Genomic DNA, 24,684 nt, shown 5'->3' on the forward strand with positions numbered 1-24,684 from the left:
TGAGGAAAATGGAAGTTTAAACCTTCAAAACTTTAAAACGAATGCAAGTAATAAACTTTCGGAATGAGGATGCAATTGTCCGCGATAGATATGTGTTGTATACGCTGTTTGATAGGGATGTGAAGACGCATCGCGTTGAGGACCGGAGCGCGTTCTCAAAGAAAATACGCATATCTCTGTAAAGGCAGAGAGAGAGAGATCCAAATCTGCACGTCACACATGAGCAACGGGTTACAAAATGCTCGCACTGTGTAAAATGGTCTCTAATTGCAGCCGCATCAGGAACGCTATGATGACAAAAGTAAACAGAAAGATCGGCTCATGAGAAATTAGCGAGTGCCGATCGCGTCATTTAATGCCGTTATCGGCCGAACTTTTTTATAAAATGCTGGCGGGGAAAGAGTTAATTCATTTAAAAAAATCTGGTCATCTTATCTTAGAAGGCTCACCAACATCAAACCAGAAACAGCATTAGCTCTGAACAAGCGCCTGCTTTTTTTTGGTGGAAAGGGGGTACTAGAAGACCCTGGCAACCACGTAGCAATGTGCAACACCATAGCGAGTTTTGCACAGCAATGCACCACTCCTATTTTCTTTAGAAACTATGAATCTTTTTTCGAGAGTTTTTATGGTGACTGATTTTTGCAAGTTTGGAAAATTACTGCACTCAGCCTGTATAAATCTCATAGCATATAGTTAGATTATTTTGCATAATATTAAAATATCTTTCAAGTCATGCAGGTCAAGGACTTCAAGATTGTTGAATATAATGGCCTACAAACTTTAAGATCATCCATGAAAAACTGACTACTGTGGACTACAGTATCAACAATAATTCATGACGATCATGCACTTTCAGGGCTCAACATAAAGGACTGCCCGGTGGCCCGGGGCAAGCGTGAGAGACGTTCGGGCCAGTAAAAAGTATTGTCACTTGCCCGATCGGGCCTGTACTTTACCCTCAGTAAATAAAATATATTTTCATTAATGTATATTATTTAACATCTTGAAAGCAGACATTTACTTGAGTAAAACACGACAAAAGAAACAATGCAATATTTTGCACAATTTGCTGTCAGTTTACAGGTAAAGCAGAAAAGTTGGGAGCCTTTTTTCGTTGGAACGTGTCTGTTATATGTATACAATTATATTTGACTTTTGAATTATTATTTTTAAATATGTGACACTGACATTTTTTTATTGGGGCCAGTGAAAATTTTGGCAGGGCAAGTGAAAAACTGAACCACTGGCCCGACCAGGTCAGTATAAAAAATGATTTGCCTTGAACCCTGACTTTAGGGAGTTGCAGATGTTGCTAATGCGTTGTTGTCTTTGCCATACTGAAGCTAATATTTTTCAATAAATAAACCATTTTTATGTTGTTTATAAACAACTTATATTTGTTTTACTCTATTTTATTTGATCTTTTATACACATAGTTAAATGCCGAAGACTAGACTGGAAGGTATGTTGATAGAGAGATCACTCACTCTCTTCCTCTCTCCGGCTCTTTCTCTTGGTTTCCATAGTCAATTATAAGACTTTCCATCTTCTGCTTTGTTCATCTCCCTCTCTCTGACACACACACTTTCTCTCTCTCTCTCTCTCTCTCTCATTCCTCTGTTGGACTTGATGGATTTGCGTGCTGTAAATAGCAGCACCTGTTCGTCAGAGATTAACAGGAAGCAAAGGGTTATTCTGGGCATAAGGAGCGGTCCCGTCTATGCATTTTGCCTCCAAGTTGGAACCGTATGGGAGTTAGAAGATCAGATTGGCTGAAATAAAGAAAGAGAGTAATCCGAGAGCACACATATGGAGAGATATTTTTGTATATTTAAAAAAGCATCATATAAGACTGTAGCCAATTACTCGCACCATATGTTTGAGAATAGCCACTCATATAACCATAAAAACTATATATACATTTTTTTCTTGATATTAAGAACCTGGTTACAGTTACAATTGGTACAGTCTAATATTATTATTTCGGACTTGATGGTTTGCAAAATCTTTTTTATGTCCGATATTAAGAACATTAAGAACCTGGTTACAGGTACAATTGGTACAGTCTAATATTATTATTTCGGACTTGATGGTTTGCAAAATCTTTTTTATGTCCTGTAATGCCAGCTTATCAGGGGCACTGTTTGGCACGCTGTCGTGTAAGTGTGGGTTTGTGTTCGAACAGGCACGTGTGGTGAGATATTTATAACCATATAGCTGTTCTTTGCTGGCTGAAGTAACCTAAACACAGCTCATGGCTGACAGCGAGAACTCACGTAGGTCTTAACACCTACCCAGGGTTCACTTTTTTTACAACCTTGTTGAGTGTTTTAATATGTGGTTAGTAAAATGTTTATATTGGTGAGGTATTGCTGAACAGATCCAAAAGCACCAGTCCCTGAATATTATGCTGTTTGGATGGGAATACACACATTTATAACTGTTTGTTTTCTTTCTCACTAACTGGCTTGATCTCTATTCTCTTTCTTGGTCCAGATGGCACAGTGTGGTTTCTGGTCTTTTGGTTCTGACACACACACACACACACACACACACACACACACACACACACACACACACACACACAAACACAAACACAAACATAAAGTAATGAGTTTAATAAGCAACCATGCTCTTTAAAAGTTGTGTATTACATCTGACATTATTTTGTCAACTTTATTAACGTTCCTAAAAAAATTTTTTCATTTGTTTTATTCTTTAGCTTTTTAAACTAATTATACACATGGCTAGCACATTGCTTTAATATCTGATTGCTTGAAAATATGTTTAATAGGGCATTTTGGGTTTCAGTTCTTGACAAGAGAAATTGCCAGTGGCTGTTTTAGGACAGTATATGATTTTTAATACTCTGGAAAAAAATTAAAGGATTATTCCATTAAATATCCACATAATTTGCTCACCACCATGTCATCCAAAATGTTGATGTCTTTCTTTGTTCAGTCGAGAAGAAATTGTTTTTTTAGGAAAACATTCCAGGATTTTTCTCATTTTAATGGACTTTAATAGAACCCAAAAATTAATACTTAACTCAACACTTAACAGTTTTGAACAGTTTAAAAGGACTCTAAACGATTCCAAACGAGGCATAAGGGTCTTATCTAGCGAAACGATTGTCATTTTTCACAAGAAAAATTAAAAATATGCACTTTTAAACCACAATTTCTCGTCTATCTCCGGTCCTGAAAAGCGCCAGCGCGACCTCACGCAATACGCCATCACGTCAAGAGGTCATGGATGACGTATGCAAAACTACGCCCCAGTGTTTACACGTGTGGAGACAGATGACCGTTCCGATGTTGTTGTATGTGAAACGATTGTCATTTTTGACAACAAAAAATTAAAAATATGCACTTATAAACCACAACTTCTCGTCTATCTCCGGTCCTGAAAAGCGCCAGTGCGACCTCACGCAATACGCCATCACGTCAAGAGGTCACGCATGATGTATGCGTAACTACGCCCCAGTGTTTACAAGTGTGGAGAAAGATGACCGTTCCGATGCTGTTGTATGTGGAATGATACTAATAAATGTCTTTGTGTCAGTCAGTTTATTGTTCAAAATGGTCCGCAATGATGTGCGTTTCATATATGTAACACGTGACCTTTCTACGACACTACGCATTTACGTGAGGTCACGCTGGCGCTTTTCAGGACCGGAGATAGACGAGAAGTTGTGGTTTTAAAGGGCATATTTTTGATCTTCTAGATAAGACCCTTATGCCTCCTTTGGGATCGTTTTGAGTCCTTTGAAACTCCGTTGAAAAAAACTGTTAAGTGTTGTTGAGTTCTATTAAAGTCCATTAAAATGAGAAAAATCCTGGAATGTTTTCCTCAAAAAACATAATTTCTTCTCGACTGACATCAACATTTTGGATGACATGGTGGTGAGTAAATTATCTGGATTTTATTTTATGGACTTATCCTTTAAATGACATCATTTGTCACTGACATAAACACAGCATTAGGTCAAAAAGGGACTGTTGGGTTGAATGAACCCAGAAAATATTTATGTTTGACCCAACCATAGGCTAAAATAACCCAGAATTTGGGTTGAAACAACCCAGTATACGTTAAAGTACCCACCCCACCCCCCGAAGAAAAGTCACAGGCCGCTACTGTTCGGGTATCAACAAAAAAACGTATCTTTTCTCCTTATTGGCTCCTTAGGATAAAAATATTTATTGTTTTCCTCACTTATGGAAGTGTATAAAGCATCTCAAATATGCTGTAATCTTTTTTCAGCTCCATTAAAAAAAGGAAAGTCTCATGAATTTGAACATTTTGGGTGAACTGTCCCTTTGAGATTAGCTAATACCATTGTATGAAATTTATATAAAATGTATTTAACTTGTTTTAATCTAATGTTCTCAAGTTTGATGACCACCATTTCAATGCTCACAGGCATATCCAGTTCACACAGACACACTCAATTTCTCTTCATCTCCCTCTCCCTCCCTCTGTAGTTCATGATGGATAGATTGTCTATTGTGGTGGAGTTCTGATTACTAAAGGGAGTTATTGTTGTGTCTCTTTGCAGCCCTTAGCCAGTGAAAGCTCCCCATTGTTCAGAGGGTCTCTCTCTCCCCCTCTGCCCACTTTACTGTGATAATGCAGGCCACGGCAAGCAATATCTATCTGGCCCTTTTATATTACAGAAACATACCAGCTGTTGGATTGTCATATTTAATTTTCGAGCTGGTTTGCGTGCAATCAGTCATAAAGAGCGTAATATTACAGAGCTGTCATTGTGAGTTTGCTTTGATCATCAATCTTTTTTAACTCATATTATGTTTGCGAGTGTCTGTTTTCTATATGAAGATGGCAACATTACAGTCATATTTATTAAAGCATATAATGTTCCATCACATTTGTCTTTCCTTTGCAGCAGTGTAAATAGTGGTGCAAATTTCCATGATGTCTTGCTTTATGCCATCCAGCCCATTTCAGTAAATCATTCACCTGCATTTTCCACTCTGTGCAAGTGTGAACCCTGTGTGATTAATGTGACTTGAATTCACATTAAGCTATGCAGATGCAGTAAATCAATAGGGAAAAATCTAAAACACAGTTATTTAACTGTGTGAAAAATAACAGGAATTGGCTAATATGTGTTTTACATTTATGCATTTGGCAGATGCTTTTTTTCCGAAGCGACTTACAATGCATTCAAGCTTTACTTTTTATCAGTATTTGTGTTTATTGAACAGGTTTCTCAACACCGGATTTGGTCTAAAGCCTTGTTTATGGTCGCGCTTTGGTCCGCAACGCAAGCCTCCGCGGATCGCGCGCGCGTCTCACCAAACGGACGAGGCATTTATAGTTGACGCGCTCGCTGTTGCACTATTTTTTGAACCACCAGGGGGCGACGCGAGCAATAAAGTCAAAAACAAACACAAAGAAGAGAATAGAAGAAGTCGTCCGCTGGAACAACCCTGGTGCTTTTAACATTAGAGTTTGATATATATATAAATATGAGAACATGAATAAAACAACAATCTTTTAAATATGTCTTTATTAAACATTATCATTTCATTAACGTTTTTACTAAACAAACAGTACAGACATCTTAAGGTTTGTATTTTATTCCTCGTCCAGTAGTTCTTTCAATACAAATATAAGCCAAACATTCTGAATCATGTTAAAATAATTTCTGTTTTAAACTGCAAAGTTTCCATACTTTACTTACACAGTGTCAGATAAATATATACAATGTTTTGCTTGGATTGATCAAAGAGATACGTCACAGGCTTGCCTGCTCGGACAGAATCGCCTCGAGTTCGGTCATTTTCGGATGCGGAGCCGCGTGGAAAGTTACAAAAAATGCTGTGCACAGCGCCACGCGAAATGGGGTCTCGCGCACACAACGCGCGCGACCGCCCACTCCGCGTTGACGTCATTTTTGCCGCGCGCACCAACGCGCCCGTGCGGACACGTCGAGTATAAACATAGCTTTAGGGTGCGTGACAAAAACACATGCACATTTCAGTGCAGTATAGATGTGATTAAAGTGTTTACATGGTCAAATACTGCGATTAAAAATGATGTACGCCACTTGTTTTAATAGGATTATACTTGCTGTGATTATGAGCTTAAAGGTGTCATGACTGGGTAGGAGTGACAGGACGCAAACGCAAAGTTCAAAATAAATAAAATTTAATAATAAAAACACGAGGGCTGACATGGTGAATACAGGAACACAGGAAAACAGGAACATCCAACACAGGGAACAGACAGGGTTGTAATGACAATAATCCGGCAACCGGTGTGACAGAAACAAGGCATATAAATACTAAGACAATTAAACACAAGACAGGTGTAGTGTATTGGCGTAATGAGTCAATGAGTGTCCAGGTGAGACGGATCAGTGCAATACACAAAACATGACACGGACTAGCCGTGACAAAAGGAAAACATCACCGTTTTTCAATAATTTACTATGTTCATACCCCTACTAAGCTGTATCAATACATACCCATCTTTTTTCAATGCATGCACTTAATTTTTGTACAGCGCGTCGTGAATGTGTTAGCATTTAGCCTAGCCCCATTCATTCCTTAGGATCCAAACAGGGATGAATTTAGAAGCCACCAAAACACACCATGTTTTCCCTATTTAAAGACTGTTACATGAGTAGTTACACAAGTAAGTATGGTGGTGATTTTTTTAAGCGGATAAAAATGAGAACTACATTGTATGGCGGAAGAGCACTTAGTTTGCAGCACTTTGACCTCGGCGCGCAGTAACATCATCACTTCTGACTACTCCACCTCTCACTCAAACTTCCATCCATATTACTGCGCCGAGGTCGAAGTGTTGCAAACTAAGTGGTGCCCCCTATAGACGGTTTCATCGGACGCACGTGATACACGTCTGGATCCGAACTTTACTTCCAGTTTTGTTTTTTTAATGGTTTGACTAGTTGCTAAACTGATCTCTTGAACAAATGCCTTCTCGAAAATAACAAATGTTTTGGTTTCCTAGGTAATCTATGTGTTGTTTTTTTGCTTGTTATATAAACAAACTACGTTTAAAGAACTTTGTTGTTATTTATTCTTAGCGGTGCTTACCGGAAGTTACGTGTGGACCGCGACAGCCGCTTGTATATGTTGTTACTGCTGAAACGGTCTATATTCATCCCTGTTTGGATCCTTAGGAATTAATGGGGCTAGGCTAAATGCTAACACATTCACGACACGCTGTACAAAGATTAAGCGCACGCATTGATAAAAGATAGGTATGTATTAATTTGTCTAAGCTGAGGTAAGAACATAGTAAAATATTGAAAAACAGTGGTGTTTTCCCTTAATCACAGTATTATTTTTATCGAAGTATTGTGTTTACATAGGGTAAAGTATGTATTTGCAATATTGGCAAAATTCCATTATAATCTCATTTTGAGGGTTCATGCAAACGTGGTCATTGTTTTATTTTTAAAAACTATAAAAGTGATGCAAAACTAGTCAAAAGTGAGTACTGGACATCTGAGACGTGGCTTTTGTGGTTAGCATGCACAGTTCTCAAAAATGCTTAAAATGCTAATTTCCAATGTATTAAATTTTAAGTATTTAAAATCGACATAGATACACAGATTAGAACCAGTTTATTAAAAGCGAACAGATTGATTACTTAATCTTATTGCCTTGATTACTTAAAGTGCAGATGGTGGAATAGGAAAAGGATTAAGGCATTAAATCCATGTTTATAAATAGCTGTTAATGTACTGTTTAAGTATATTAATTTGGGCACAGCTTAAGATATTTCAGTGCCAAAATGTAGCAGTGCTTTTCTTCATTACTGTTCCTGTGTAGCTCAGCAGTGTAAAAGGTTGGGGGTTCGAACCCAGGGAGCACACATACTGATAAAAATCTGACAATTTCATCAATGTAAATGTTTTCAGATCAGTGTTTTTTGACCACTAAACATGTATAAAGAAATCTTGGAATTTACCTCATTGTGTTCTTATCTTCTCATAGCACTAAACTGAATGAGGTCTGACACTAAGCAGAAGTTGAATAAACAATGCAAATTTTCCCCTCTCACTTGAGAGTCATTCTGTCTGGATTTCCGTTTAGGAAGTGGCTGGAAAATGGCTAATTTTCCAGCCACCCGGAGGGGTTCACAGATACTGCTGCAAGATAGATTTGTGTACATGTGTGTTTGTGTTGCTGTAGATATGTGTCGTTTTGATAAACAGTGTCTTTTAAGGTCAAGGAGAAAGGTGATATTATGAAGTCGCTGAACTGCTCCAAGTCCAGCTGGGTCACTATCCAAGACCATCTGCTATAAATGCCTCAAGAGATAGGAATGGATGGTGTGTTATTCTTATTACTGGTGTGTCAAGTCTACAGCTTCTGAGCTCAGAGTAATGGCGCTTTTTCATTGCATAGTACCCCACGGTTTAGTTTAGTTTGGGTCGGGTCAGCTTACTTTTGGGAGCTTTTCCATTGGGTGCAGTACGTAGTACCCGATACTTTTTTTCGTACCACCTCGGTTGGGGTTCCAAGCGACCCGAGCTGATACCAAACGTGACGTGAAAACACTGTAGATCGTTGATTGGTTTGACAGACTCGTCACTACAGCGTCATCGCTATAATATAAATATTACCTTTACCTTAGTGTTAGCTTGCTGGAAACATGTTGTCTTCTGTGCTTTGCTAAGTTCCCAAACTCCCTTTTAGCGATAAAAAACATCCACAGGTTGAGAATCAGGGACACCATAACAGTTGTTCCCATTCTTGCAGTTTGTGGCGGAACATTTGCGATGCGCACGTTCGCATATATTCTTAAATGCAACTTCAATGAGGCTCAACGGAGCGCCGTCGAATGACACCACCGGTGTTTGAACAGAAACTGTCATGTGAGACCGAGGTTGTGATAAACGCGATGAGCAGATCTATTTGTGGTGGCCAATTTTAATTTTGTGGCGGACTGATAAATAAATGAACGTATGGGAATGTACAACGGCGCTCTCACTTGTATGATGTCACAGCATGCAGCGCAAATATAACGACACGCCTATAATCCCTCCCACTACGAAGTGATACTAAACTCGATGGAAAAGCTAACCACACCAAAGTGAGGTGAGCTGACCCGACCCAAACTAAACTAAACCGTGGGGTTCTATGCAATGGAAAAGCGCCATAAATGAACTGAAAAGCACTACTGTAACAAAGCAAATATACAATCTGGATATTTAGGGGTAAATAAGGTCACTCGGTTTTTTATTTGATTCATCAGGATTTTTTGGTGGTTATGAGACATAGGGGTCCTGTGCAAATTTGCATAATATACAGTGCACGACACGTACTTAACTGTTACCAAGAAAGTACATACTTAGTGTGTAGTAAGTAAAAGTGCAGTGAAAAGACCAGCTAAAACCAGTCTAAGCTTGTTGGCTGGTTTTAGCTGGTCTCCCAGTCTGGTTTTAGCTGCTTATGCTGGTCTAGTAAGCTATAGACAATCTCCTCGAAGAAATCAGGACAGAAGTAAGTGAAAGTGGGCAAACGAGACGGATTAAAACACCAGGTGTAAACACGAATGTGTCTCTCTCGTCCACTTGTGATCCGATTGACCAAGAAGCATCTTAAAGGGATAGTTCGGCCAAAAATAATATTAAACCCATGATTAGCTGTCCGAGATGCATTTGTACATCATTTTTCAGACGAACACATTTTCAGTTATTTTAGAAAATGTTTTAGATCTTTCAGTCAAGATGAGAGCGTACGCAGTTTATGGAGGGTCCTCCGAATTTGTCATACGTCACTAAGAAAAGTGTGTACACTACGCTGATACTCTCCTGAATACAGAGGAGTCCAAGATGGCGGCGTTACTGGAATCTAGTTATTTTCGTTTATAAAGTTTTAAAAATTGGATTTTTCTACAACAACACTGTGCAGATTACCCTCAGAAGTCCGTTGTTTATCATCGTGGAGCCGTTTATTTTGTGAAGAATGGATGCACATTTTTTGGACTTTAAGGATGTGGACCCCTTAACTTTACACTTGATTAACTGAAAGATTGCAAAATCTTATTTTTCTAAAATAATGAAAATGTGTTCGTCTGAAAAATGATGGACATATGCATCTCGGACAGCTTGGGGGTGAGTAAATCATGAGTTTAATATCATCCTTGGCCGAACTATCCCTTTTATACCAGTTGTAAAAAGCCTCTAAGGCAGGATTTACACTGCAAATCTCAATGCCCAATTCTGATTTGTTGCCTATATTCGATTTCCTTTTTTTTGACAACCCGCTAACATCATCTGTAAAAAGCGACTTGTATCCGATATCTGCATTTACACTAAACACTTGGCAAAACAATTCAAGGTAGGCATACTGACCCGGAGCAGCTAAAATCACAGATTAAGTAAAATGTCGCAATATGCAATGGAAACAGACAAAATTATCATACAAGATTATAGAGCTTTATTTATATATTTATTATTATTATTATTTTATTTTTTATTTATTTATTCATTTAGCTGACGCATTTATCCAAAGCGACTTAGAATTGCTATATATGTCAGAGGTCGCATGCCTCTGGAGCAACTTCTTCTTTTTGATACTGATGAATCAAACACATTTGGCCAGTGATGTTCATTATGTAGTAATAAGGTCACATTTATTCTACAGTATGTTGTCTTTTAAGGGATAGTTCCCCAAAAATGAAAATTGAGTCTTCATTTATCACCCTCATGTTGTTACAAACCTGTATAAATGTCTTTCTTCTGAGAACACAAAGGAAGGTATTTTAAGGAACCAAACCAATTTGTTTGTAACCAAACCAATCAGAAGCCCCATTGACATCCATAGTAGAAAAAAAGAATACTATTGAAGTCAATGGGGCGTCTATCCCTTTAAGAGGGCATTCAAACAATCAAACACTAAACTAAATACATCTGAAGGACTCGGATTTGTTTTCCAGAACGCGATCAAATGTAACACCGGCTCATACACGAGTACACGCGTGTTCAGATCAGGCATAAATTTTGTAGTCTCCAGTTTGGTCATGAATCTGTTCTGTGTTTGATGTTTGGCCTGGTTTTGGCTATCCAACATTGGCCACGCATATAACCACGGCAGCTGCAGTCTGGCCTTAAAATACTCACCGTAAGGAATGTGACATGGGGCGAGCCAACAACTGCCACTCAGAAATGCACTCTCAGGACACAACTTAAATGTAGATGGGTGTATAATTGAGGATTTTGTGTTGGTGCACCTCTACATGCGTCTGTAAATTTGCTACCAGGATGACGGCATTAAGATACTTAACAGCGGTTTCGCAAATAGTGCTGAAGTTTCGTGAGGACGGGCTCTCTCTCTGGTCTAAATTTGACTCTGTGCGTCTACAGTAGTCCAGATTCATTTGAGTTCAAAATAGGATGTTCTTCTGTTTTAAGTACATCTATATGAGAAAAGAGAGAGGTGTTATCTCTTCTATTGTCCTTTCTAAGTTTGATTAATAGACAGGCTGGCTGGCTGGGTTTTTGTGACCTTATTTACAGTGCATTTCATATTACTAAATTGTCTGGAGAGCTAGTGGCAAATATAATCTCTTTAATGTGGATCGAATGTCAAGAATGCCCATTGAGAACCGCATGTCATTGTGCTCACTGGTTTTCATCTGTGGTTAAATTATGCATGTTTACGTTTACATAACACCGTGGATCTATGTGTTGAAGCAGCGTTATTCCCTCCGGTTGGGTTTTGAGTGATGCTTTAATCTTCTAGCATGTGAAGGAGTGGTGGTAGCTTCTGGGTTTATCGATTGTGCGTGTTTGTGTTTTTCACGACATCTTCAACATGAATTTTTTTGCTGGTGAAGGTGTTTTTAGTCGCATAGACAGAAACGTATATCTTTATATGTATTTATACGTTCTTCAGCAAAAAAAAAAATATCAACCCCCAAAATTAAAAAAAAAGGCAAGAATGTGATGTGCAATAACTTGCTAAATAATGCGATATACAATATGTGACGACAAACAAAAAAAGCTTGGGTCTCCAAACAATTGATTATTACCTTAATTCCGTATCTTCGTCTGATAGAGGCTCAAACTTGCCATCTGTTTGCACACACAGAGCTACTAAAAGGAGCTGCTAAGTGAAACAGCCAATCAGAGCAGGGCGCAACATTATTATTCATGACCCTTCAATATAAAGGCAAATCCTATGGTTACAAATGGACATGTAAAACCATCTCTGGATAATTTTAACACTTAATAAAGCCACATTCCTTCTATGTAGATATAAGAGAACAATGTAACATATTATTTAAACAAAGCCTCATCTGTTTGGCTGTAAGATACTTTTTTATTGTTCTGATGTGCAGATTTTGCAACAATGGTTAATGTGTCACAGGCACAAAAACATATGATCAACAGAACACTCCCAGAATCCAGCTGTCTACATTGTCAGAAAATGCCCAAAAATGGTCCCAAGCTGTCACTAAGACAGTACCCTTTAAAAATGTCCTAATATGTACCATTTAGGTACAGTTATGTATACATGAAGCTTATTGTTTTGGCCAGATTGCTGTCTGAATGTTTTCTGTATTGCCCATCACTGCATGATTTGTGCTGCCATTAGCACTGATTTCAGCTCAGCCATCAGTACGAATAGTATGTCACTGAGTGCGTCACTTCAGAGTCCTGACTGGCGAAGCGAATGCAACCGGGAAAATGGTACTGGGGAATATTAAGTTCTCGGGAAATTGCCCCAGTACCCTTTTGGTACTTAATACCCAAACCATAAGATTTAAAAGGTTTACGAGATGTTTTGAGTTTTTGTTTAAGGTTTCTCTGTGACATTTCATTGCATAACATAGGGTCATTTGACAAACCCTTACAATTTGTCTTTGGGACACAATCTTTTAAAACAATGGGTTTGTTGCGTAAACTCCTGTAAAAGCTGTCAGTGTTCATTTTGTACCCTACTACGGTCTCCAGAGTGGTCATTTATTTTAAAAGGATGCTAATGGGGGGTAATGTTGGCCAAATATTTTTCTTTTACTGCAGTAGTATTATGTATTGCAGAAAGTCCTTATAATGAATAACAAGTTTTTCTCTTGTCAGAAAATCTAGGGTGAATCTGTCCTCCACACAATGCTATCTTCTCCATTTTCCTCTTCCTCTAGACTTTTTGGATTTCACTCGTCGAGTAATGGAGTGTTATTTATTGTAGACACACAAATCACAAGGTTTACTAATTGGCCCACAATGCTTTTTAAAAAACAAGCAGCAGGTGGAGAAAAGGACTGAATTCATATTTGTATGCACATGATGGTATCCATCCAGTTGAAATGTGGAGCTATAAAGTCAGCACTACAAACACATATCAAAATGTTGTTTTTTCAGCACATGCTCACTTTGCAGATACGATGGGCTGAACTTCAAAAGCTTTTGAGCACTTGGATCTGTTATTTGTGTAGCCAAATGGGATCTGGATCACTAAAATACAGGCATCACTCCAGTGAGGTGTGCATCATGGATGTATGCTTACCGCATATCAATGATGCTACACTCCCAAAGCAAAAAAAAAGATGTTGATGCCTTATTATGAATTGTTAGATCCAAGCAGATAGCCTGTTTGAAGAGCTAAAATGCAAAAGCTGCTAAATGCAACCTCCATCAAAAATTAGATAATGATATTACCCAAATGCTCTGCACATATAATACGTTCGTCAAATACTTTCGCTTTAAATCTGCTTGATTCCGGCTTCAGTCCAATCAGAAATACTGATTTGTTGACAGAATCCTTAAAACACCATGTCGATTTTTAACCAAGGTGCTAGAAGTGCACACCTGCACAGAAGAAAGGTGGATGCATGACGCCAGCACGCATATGAGTTTTTTTTTTACCTGGTTAAAGGAGATTTACAGAATATATTAAGATATTGATCGAATTTTTGAGATTTTACCTTCATTCAGAAAGACTTGATATTTTTCCAAAGGTGGGATTAATTGTAACAGGCAGGGGGTTAGTTGTAACACTTGCTAAAAATTAAGTTTGCAGGCAAATATTTCAATCTTATTTTGTCTATATACTTGAAGTGGATATTGTTTATATATCTGTCTATTATAGACAGGTATCCACACTGTATTCATTCATCCAGCCCTTTTCTAACAATAGTTCAATTATAAATGGATACAAATGTCTAAATATGTAAGAAAAAGCAGCACAATTATGACAAAACTTTTTTTTATATATGTGACCTAGTCTGTAATAACCGTACTACAGTTTCAAAATCAAATTCTGAGATAATGAGCATCAAAGTCTGATTTTAGCCATTCATTTCATTATGATTTCAATCTTTAACGTGACCTTATTCAATCAATATTAAAGATATGAACAAAAATAAATTTGACACACGATTTTTGATAAGACAACCACATTTATTTTGTTGGCAGCCAGCAATCATTTTTGTGTAAGCTATTTAAGACAACGGCAAGAATTATGCTAACGTTAGCGGTTTTCATATCGTAAGTGCTGAGGGGTTTGTTGTAACAAAGCGTTACAATTTGGTATCTTACACACCCAACTTAAAATCCGAAAAAAAAACATATAATAAAAAATTTACTTACATGCCACCAAATCACTTGTTCATCAATAATTTGCGGGAGATAGTCTTTTGGCAGCATGAAAAAAATACCGGAAAACCAAAACTTTCAACCTTGTGCAACAATGTAAACAGTCCGTGTTACAACTTACAACCGTGTTAGTTTTTTAATAAGGCATTTTAATTACTGACTAATAACCTTTTCATTGCTATTAAAGTCTGATCACTCAACCTAAGCATAAGAGTCTTATTTTGCATCGTGTTACGAGCATTGCATTAGTAGCGCAAAAGGTCATGCTTTCGAACCCAGGGGTAACACATACTGATGAAAAATGTATACCTAATGCACTGTCGGTCGCTTTGGATAAAAGTGTCTGCCAAATGTGTAAATGTAAATGCATCTGAGCTCTTCATTTATTAATCGTGTTTGCGAAGTCAAGTATCACTGTGTACCTGTGTCTCATATGCATATATTTAAGGTTAGTGATGTGAACAAACCCACCACTTGTGCTACAGACATAACTGTGATGGTGCTTATGCAAGACATTGGACTTAAATCGCCCACAACACCTTCTTGATGCCCACGACACTTTGCTTTGCATGACTAGGCAAGCACCACATGCATTTACTTCTGTAAAATAGGCTGAATAATTTTATGAGCTTTAATGGTGCACATTTAATTACCATTATTTCTTCATCTGTTTAATGGCCAAATATGCAGCTGTCCCTTTTTATATCTTTCTCCCTCCCTCTTGGTTTCAAAACTCTCGTTACAATCAAGATTCAAGATGGGGGATTTCAAGATTTTTATTTGTCACACACACAGTTATATGGGTATACATCTAGCATTGCAATGAAAATCTGGCAAACCCTACAGACAAAATAATTAAAAATGTAACCTATTTGAATATGCACATCTCAGAGCATTGTGAATTAACTAACCCAGTTAAAAGCTTTGTTCTCCCTAACAATGTTGACACGATTATTTCTTTTATCTATACTGATCTTGCCAGCGTATTATACAGGAATAGGCACTTCTTAAAGCGCCTGCCTCTGCCACAGATATGCAAATATTGCTAGCAAGTAGGCGTTCGACTCCGTGCAGGCCATAACCTACATTAAGCCTAATACACCCATCCTCCAAAGCCCATTGGCTGTGAAAATGGTGGGCTTATTGTGTTTAGCAAAGAGTAGTGAGACTAATGTTTTACTGGTTTAATCCTAAATAGGGGCAGCCCATGAGATGGAAACTCGCAATGATCACTTATCGTAAGACACTTACCCTTATTTTAGACTTAAAGGAAAACACTGCTGTTTTTCAATATTTTACTACGTTTTTACCTCAACTTAGATAAATTAATACATACCTATCTTTTTTCAATGCCTGCACTTTTAATCTTTGTACAGCGACTTGTAAATGTGTTAGTATTTAGCCTAGCCCCATTAATTTCTAAGGCTCCAAACAGGGATGAATTTAGAAGCCACCAAACAGTTCCATGTTTTCCCTTTTTAAAGAGTAAGTATAGTGGCACAAAATAAAATAAAACTTTTGTTTGGAGCCATAGGAATGAATGGGGCTAGGCTAAATGCTAATACATTCAAGAAGTGCTGTACAAAGATTTAAAAAGCACACAAAAAAATGGGTATGTATTCATCTAAGTTGAGGTAAAAACTTAGTAAAATATTGAAAAACTGTGCTGTTTTCCTTTAACCTTTGAGTTAGTATACTGAAGGACACTTCCACAAAGCTTTCCACTTGAATCAGTTTATGGGTTTGATGTGCAAATTGAGAAATGACGCAACTACGACTTAACTTTCATACGAAGGAGTCGTCATGCATTGCAGCACCTGACTTCATAAACGCAGCCTGCTGTCTTGGTTACAGCGAGATGCCTGCAGATTGAAGAGTTATTGCTTTTTTCACAGGCGGTATATTTATTCTATAATTTCCCAGACGTTCTTGTTTACCCCTAAGGAGATGTTCAGACGGGCGATAAAACAGGATTTCATTTCTTCACCCACTGCATGGATTGATTCTAAGGTCATCTGTTTGTGATTCGATTATACATGAAGGAGTACTTATATCATCTGTTTTTCGCCGTTGTATCTGAGAGTGGTGAATCTGGCCTCTTCATCATTCTTATCTTCCACTATATCATGCCTGTGTCTGTGTTACACTGTCTATGCGTGTGTTTATTGTAGCTCTGCATTCTTGAGTATTACATATAATGAAGAATGAATGGGAAACTTAATGGAATGAAACTTAATGGTACCGCATCAGCAGACAACATAATTGTGATAAACTGTGGAAGTGAGCTGATAGATCTCAGCTAACTGAAGATCCTGGCATTTCTCCAGTGCAGGGAATAAGTTACTGGTTTTCTGTCTGGCCTGCACAACCATTCACTTTTATGTATTAATGATTTCAGGGTAACATGCTCTTAAAAGGGACATTATAACATATAACTGTTGTTGGTTCCTTTACATCTTAGTCAAGTTTTCAACTAAAACCTGGAAAGTTTTTATGTGGTTTGGTTGTTTGTTTACAAGACAAATGTTTTTTTTTGTGGTAATGAAAATGCAAACGTTTGAAGACAGGTTTCAAATGCTTTTTTCACGTATTCTGCAATAACAGTAGATGTGTTTCCATTGCAGATTTGCGCAAGCCAAAACTTAAGCAGTATTTTCTAAATGTCGACAAAAAACTTTAGCAAATTGACGACTTTCCATTTAACGGATTTTATGCGACTAAAACGTAATTTTGTTCACTCGCGATAAGGCATTCCAAAAACCATGGCGACGGTTGTGTTTGGTCTCATTCGGTGCCGCACAGACCAACATACCGCAAGAGTCTTCTGATGTCATGCGGTTGTCGGTTCTTGTGACGCCACATGACACTCTGTCTTGTCCTAGTTTAATCAATAGGCTTGTTCGACTTCATGCGGCGCCAGATGACGTCAAAGTTCCGCGGTATTTTGACATCATCCGGCTGACGATTCTTGTGGCACCGCATGAAGTCGAATAAGCCTAGCTATACTTGCGCCATATTTAAAGAATGATCATGTGACTTTTACGAATGTCAGGTGATCCGTAAATGCGGACAAATTGTTTCCATTGCAGTTTTGCGATATGTTTCTTGTTCGAATTGCCAGAAAAACTACCTCACCCGAGCATAAAATCTTTTTTGGGATATATGGGAGTTTATGCGAAATTGCCGTGTTTCCATTGGACACATTTACAATTCGCTAACTTACTTCAATTTGCGTAATTTGTAGGGTAATGGAAGCACAGGTATTGACATCATGCGCATGTGTTTATTCAGTCTATAGGGATGCACGGGTATAACTAAAACAATAATTTCGATTTTTTTTTTTTTAAACATGATGTTGCCTTAAGACCGAAGTATGGCCCATTTTTTACACGTTCACGAGGGTCCGTGTACAGTACACGTGACGCAATTTTTGTCATCAGAAGAGTGCGCGCATACTGTACGCGCACTGCCAGATTTTTGAAACCCCACGTACATTTTATAAGTAACATTTTTTTTCAATGCGTGCACTTTTACTCTTTGTACAGCGACTTGTAAATGTGTTAGCATTTAGCCTAGCCCCATTCATTTCAATGGTTCCAAACAAGGATGGGGCCAGAATATGATGCCTTTACAAGAATATGATGCCTTTACGAGACCATAACAAATGTAGTAGACTGCAATGCTGCAGGTCCAAGTATAGCAGTGCTTAAATATATGCTCTGCTCTGCCTATTAACCCATCTTAAATAAGACCTGAACATAGCCTTTATTATGAGATGACTTACAGTATGTTAAGGCACCTACAGTAAGTATTGGCTTACATCATTTCATCTTGGTGCTAATGGTCTATTCATGTCTACTGGATCTGGTTAGGAGAATATAATTATTTCTGCACCAAAGCTGCTTGTGTATGCTGAACTGCTCTTACTTTTCTTAACCCCCCCAAATAAAAAAAATAATTGTGGGCTTTTTATTTGTGTGAAACATATATGGATTGTCTGTGATTTGAATTGGCCTGTTTCTGCTTTTGACAACCTCTCTTGTACCCTCTCAGGTGTCCGTGGTTAACCAAGGCTATCTCCCCTGTTGTGCCTCTATACAATGGCATCGTCTTCCTCTTTGTGCTGGCCAACTTCAGCATGGCCACCTTCATGGATCCAGGAGTCTTTCCCAGAGGTGTGGTCTGGTTATGCTTTAGGTTTACCAATTCAGTCTTTTTTTTTTTCAAATATCTGAGGATTAGACATACAACAGTGGGTAAAGGATTACTATGTCTAGAAAACTGCTTTGCCCAGTCTAGGCTTTCAGATTATATTACATCAAAGCATCGTTGCGTCCTCTGTTATTGCCAAAAATACATAAGCGAGTCACACACAAGTAATGTTCTTGTGAATTTGTTTTGCAGCGGACGAAGACGAAGATAAAGACGACGATTTCCGTGCTCCGCTTTACAAAAACGTAGAGATAAAGGGCATTCAAGTGCGAATGAAATGGTGCGCCACGTGCCACTTCTACAGACCTCCACGCTGCTCGCATTGCAGTGTGTGCGACAACTGTGTAGAGGTGAGACGCAGCGACACACACCGGCGTTCTTCTTGTAAACAAAACGATCATGAATACGACAAATGCTCACACACACACTCCTTTCTTCTCTCTGTAGGACTTTGACCACCACTGCCCGTGGGTGAATAACTGCATCGGTCGGAGGAATTATCGCTATTTCTTTTTGTTCCTGTTGTCTCTTAGTGCTCACATGGTGGGCGTGTTTTCCTTTGGCCTGCTTTTTGTGTTACACCACCTGGAAAGGTTGAGTGAGCTCCACACAACTGTAACGTATCCTTCCACAAGAAGTAGCTTCACAATGACACTGATAGGTTTTCTTGTAAAGTAAATTAACTTTAAGGGCCCTATTTTAACGATCTGAAACGCAAGTGCGAAGCGCAACGCGCAAGTGAGTTTGTGGGCGGATCTTTGGCGCTGTTTCTATTTTCCTGGCGTGAGAAATAACTCTTGCGCCGGGCGCAAATCAATAAGGGGTTGGTCTGAAGTAGGTTCATTATTCATAGGTGTGGTTTGGGCGTAACGTCAAATAAACCAATCAGAACGCCTTTAAGCGCAAGTTCCATGGCAGGTTGCTATTATTATGACGGATTTACCAGGCATACGCCAGGAGCGGTTTACAGCCGAGGAGACCGACGTTCTTGTAAGAGCAGTCAAAGACAGATAAGTTGTTTTGTATGGGGATAGGAGAAACCCCTCCAAATCAGCGTCGGTTAAACAGGCGTGAGAGGAAATAGCCACAGTCTCATCAGCTGGCATCCCCATCGTTGCGCCTAGCGCTACAATGATGTCAGGAGACGGGGGAATCCCAAGCTTGCCAGCATAAATCGGGCACGCCGTGTAACGGGAGGTGGATCTGCCTACACATGACCTGACGCCAGCAGAGGACATCGCTGCGTCCACCCTCACCGCTGAAAGGGTTTGGGGGCTTTGAAATCGGACCCAAGAAATGCAAGCAAGGTCCAACCCCAAAGTACTCTTACAAATCAAGTTCATATACATTAAGGTTTCTTATGAAAACATTTTAATTATTATTTACATAAAATAAACGTAATACAGCCACACAACAAACGTTATGAAAATATTTTAATCGTTATTTGTATGAGAATTTTTTAACGCAGCCACACAATAAATAAAAACTATCACCACAATGCTCACCACTATGATTCCCCTTATCTCGTGTATTAATATTTTTAAGTGTAACAATTTATGATTTGCAAAAATAACTGTTGCATCTGTGTAGATTAGATGCAAAGTGTATGCGCGTTGTGCACGCTATACATTACGGTCAAGCATGCGCCCTTAAAATAGCATAATGAACAACGCCCAACGCGCCACTGACTTTAAGCTTATTTTTTCTGGTCAGTGGCGCAATTGTTTTTTGAAACTGCAAAATAGCATCAGGGATGGTTTGCGCCGGAACACGCCTCTTTTTTTGCGCTGAACCGCCCAGGGAGCGCAAGTTCATTCCCTAGTTTGCCGACGTGCGTCTGTGGAGGGAAAAACCCGCTGTGCGCCGGTGCAAAATACGAATGATACATGCGTCACTGACAAAGTCAATTGCGCTGGGTGCAAGATAGGGCCCTAAAAGTGTAATGTGTAACTTTTAGGAGGATCTCTTGACAGAAATGCATTAATATACATAACTATATTATCAGTGGTGTATTAAGACCCTACAAAATAAACTGTATTGTTTTTATTACTTAAGAATAAACCGTTTTTATCTACAAACACAGTGGGTCCCCTTACATGGTCGCCATTTTGTGCCATCATGTTTCTACAGTAGCCCTAATGGGGCATAGACACCAAACACAAATTTAACAATTTCGCAAGAAGATTACAATACAAAGTAAATGAAAAGATGCGAATAGATGGGAACACTCCCGGGGGGATGTAAAATGACACGAATTGGGCACCGTTTGCTGTGAAAACTCCTATTCTTCTCAAACACATCTTTTCGCAAGTAAAAATATTAAATTCAAGCTAAAAATTCGTTCAATCCGTGAGTAATTTAGAGCGAGGAACATGATGCTTTACATTTGCTCATTGTGCGATTGCCACGAAAATGCTATATTTGCCTCAAACGTGTCTTTGTGCAGGTTGAAAATATTCAACTCAAGCGAAAAATTTGTATGACGTGAAGTTAAATCCGGTGAGTAATTTAGATCAAGGAATGTGATGTGTTGCGCATTTAATGGCAATGAAAAGATTATTAGTTAGTAATCGAAATGACTTATTTTCGCAAATGTCACTTTAGGGATTTCATTGGTGTTAAACAATTTATGGTGCTGCAAAACCCTGTGCACTAAGGGCATGCATAGTAAATAGTTGCAAAATCACTAAAGATGCAAATGATGAAAGTTAAAGGAACAATATGTAGGATTGTGGCCAAAACTGGTATTGCAATAACAAAACTTGTGGCTAAAACTGGTACTGCAGTCACACAACTGGTGGCCAATACATAAAATGACAACATAAACATCAGTTGAGGGCTGCAACTCCACTTTTTAAATGACAATATCCTGGCCAGACCACTGTTGTCAGTGATATAAGTCTTTGAAATGAAAATGATTTCTTAATGTCTAGTGACATATCAGGGCCATTTTATGATTAATTGATATAAATTTTTTACATACTGTTCCTTTAAATGTAAAAATAAAGAAACGGAACCACACATTAGGGGGCGCTGTGATGCATGTGGATGCCTCGTTTGTGTTGCATTCAGGTCCAAGTACTCACAACGTACCCAAGTTTAAATGTGATTCATGGTCGTACCCCAATCCTATCTCTCTCCAGTCACTCTTCACTGTCCTTTCTAAATAAAGGGGAAAGGTTTCAAAATTTGATCAATATCCTAATATATTCTGTAAACTCCCCTTAACCAGGTAAAGAACTCTTGCAGCTCGACAATTAAAATCCAACTCATACGCGCGCCAACGTTTATCCGATTCTTCTTCCGTGCACTTAGAGGAATTTGCTGAAAAAGCAACATGGCTTTTAATGGATTCAATGTATTTCGGAATGGCCTGAGTCTCAGATTAAGTGATTTTGAAGTGAAAGTGTTTGATGAACTTAGAGTCAATTCAGTCAATATCATTATCTCATTTTTGACGGAAGTGGCATTTAGCAGCTTTTGCATCTGTATGGCAACCACTGACTGTTCGACTTGAGGAAATAAAAATGTTTTTAAGCCATATGAATTTTTAGACAGGGAAAATCACAAACCTATTTCATTACTCAAAAAAGCATTCTGAATCGAAAGCATTTCTCAACACTATTAACCTGTTGCATCGTGCTTATTAAGGTTGAGGTGTTAATGTGTGGTTGAAGTGGGCTCCTTAACACTTGCTTATTTCAGTCTGGTGGTTATGTGTGTGGCCGGGCTGTTCTTCATCCCAGTTGTGGGCCTCACTGGATTTCACATGGTTCTAGTGACCCGAGGACGCACCACAAACGAACAGGTGAAGTATTTGTCTTTCTCAGTACATTCTTGCACACATTTACACATCACTACTCTCAGCAGATCAACCTTGTCAACAAGTGAAGGCAAATCACAAACACATGCTCACTCACAATCACCTTCATGTCTTTCCAATTCGATTGCCGTCTGTTTGTCGATCACGACATCTGTTAAGCAGCCTGTTTTTTATCATGCATCACGACTTTTACTTTCAGGTATGCAGAGTAAAAAATTCCTCTCTTTCTATTCTCAGGTAACGGGAAAGTTCAGAGGAGGAGTGAATCCCTTCACTCGGGGTTGCTGTGGCAACGTGAAGCATGTCTTGTGTAGTCCGCTTGTACCAAGGTAATGGAGATACTGACACGTACTGGCTCTTACACACACACACACACACACATATATAGAGCCGTGGAAAGACTTCATTTAAGATCTTCACTCTAGTTTTGCCTTTAATCGTTATTTTTACATGTATGGAGTGCCGCAGTAATGATGTGTTATTGTAGGCCAACCCGGAAGTTAGTGTGACAATGGTTCCCTCATTTATTTTTCCCCAAATACTTTTGAACTATGGCTAAAAATAAGCTCTGTGTTTAACAAAAGTTTGACACATTTTGTCCAGCCAGATAATCTTCACAGACTTTATGAATTTTAAAGTCTAAATGCGTTTACTAGAAAATAACCGAATCTTAGGCTACAGGCGAACTACACCACGGTCTCTTGACCTCACCATCATCACCACCAAGTTTCCAAAAGGTCTATCAAAAACATTTAAAAACATATTCCCTGATAAGAAAATACAAGCTGTTTACACCTGATATTAAGATGCGTTTTGGTCGATCGGATCACAAGTGGACAACGCTAAAAGCAATGTGTAAACGGTGTAAAATGTTTTGAGTTTGTTCACTTTTGTCCACATTACAAGGTAGTTGAAAATGCATTCGACCGGATAAGGGCTGCAACGTTTAATTAGCATGTCCCATTAAAAATGCCTCTGAAATTGATTCAAAATTGATTTGTGTTTCATGCACAGCTTGTACTACGGCATTTGGTCAGTAGGAAGTCCTTATCGATCTAAAATCATTATGAGTCGGATTCATTTATAACGTGCATTTAAAAAAGCAACACTGGTTGAACAAAATCATTCCAAATATTCTTTATTATCATGGAAATACCTGAAACAATTTAAAGAACAGCGATATAAATATTCCTATAGACATTTCCTGGAATAGCGTTTGTAATGCTGCTACTTCTGTGCTACAAAGGGAGTTTTTGCACGAGAGTGCCCCCTGGCTGTGGGATGTGCCGGGATTTTACCGTAATTCGGGTCGGGTACAATATATATAATTTTTTTTAACGGTCTGAGTTAGTTGACAACGTTGGTCTGGTGCAGGTAGTTTATATATATTGACCCGCGCATCACTGGTGCCCTACTGAAACATCCAGCTAAGACCAGCATAAGCTGGTAGCTGGTTTTAGCTGGTTTAAGGTGGCAGTAGCTGGTTTAAGCTGGTCCTCTAAGCCAGGCGAAGCTGGTCAAGCTGGTGGGTCACCTGGTCTTCCAGTCTAGTCCAGCTAGACCAGGTTAAAAAGTGACCAAAACACAGCTAGACCGGCTTGCTACACCAGCAAAACCAGCTCTCCAGCTTGTCTTAGATGGATTTTTCAGTAGGGTCTAGACACACATGTTGTCAAATGTGTTCGAGCAGCCACAAAAGACCACCTACTCTATGCCTATTGATCTAATGTGATGTACGAGCACAATGTTTTTACATCAGATGTGATGCTTTATTGATAAAACTGAAGCGGCTGCTCACCGCCTCTTTTACTTGTTTTATTTTGCATGCGTTTGAAAGTTGCGTGAACTTATTTCATCAATTGCTTTGAAATATCAGAGAAAGCTCTTACATATACTCTCATGTACAAAACTCTTTGTTCTGTTTACCAACAACACAAGCACGGGCTCTAACATAATATTAGTTGGCATATTTTTTTTTAACTCATCATTCTCCTACTCGCGTTTTAATGACAGCAGAGGGATTCGCCCGCAGACCACCCTT

At 38.7% G+C, this 24,684-nt stretch overlaps 1 protein-coding gene across 1 annotated transcript in view; it reads left to right on the forward strand.

The window, feature by feature from the left end:
- Positions 1-24,684, forward strand: part of zdhhc8b (zDHHC palmitoyltransferase 8b) — an 82,254-nt gene that overhangs the window by 50,397 nt on the left and 7,173 nt on the right. The window contains exons 2-6 of the mRNA XM_065250811.2: positions 18,662-18,783; positions 19,013-19,170; positions 19,268-19,440; positions 22,526-22,628; positions 22,881-22,972. Coding sequence (XP_065106883.1) covers positions 18,662-18,783; positions 19,013-19,170; positions 19,268-19,440; positions 22,526-22,628; positions 22,881-22,972 — 648 coding nt within the window. The remainder of the gene's footprint in view (positions 1-18,661; positions 18,784-19,012; positions 19,171-19,267; positions 19,441-22,525; positions 22,629-22,880; positions 22,973-24,684) is intronic.

The sequence above is a fragment of the Paramisgurnus dabryanus genome, chromosome 5 (assembly GCF_030506205.2).
Source record: "Paramisgurnus dabryanus chromosome 5, PD_genome_1.1, whole genome shotgun sequence".
NCBI classification, from domain to species: domain Eukaryota; kingdom Metazoa; phylum Chordata; class Actinopteri; order Cypriniformes; family Cobitidae; genus Paramisgurnus; species Paramisgurnus dabryanus.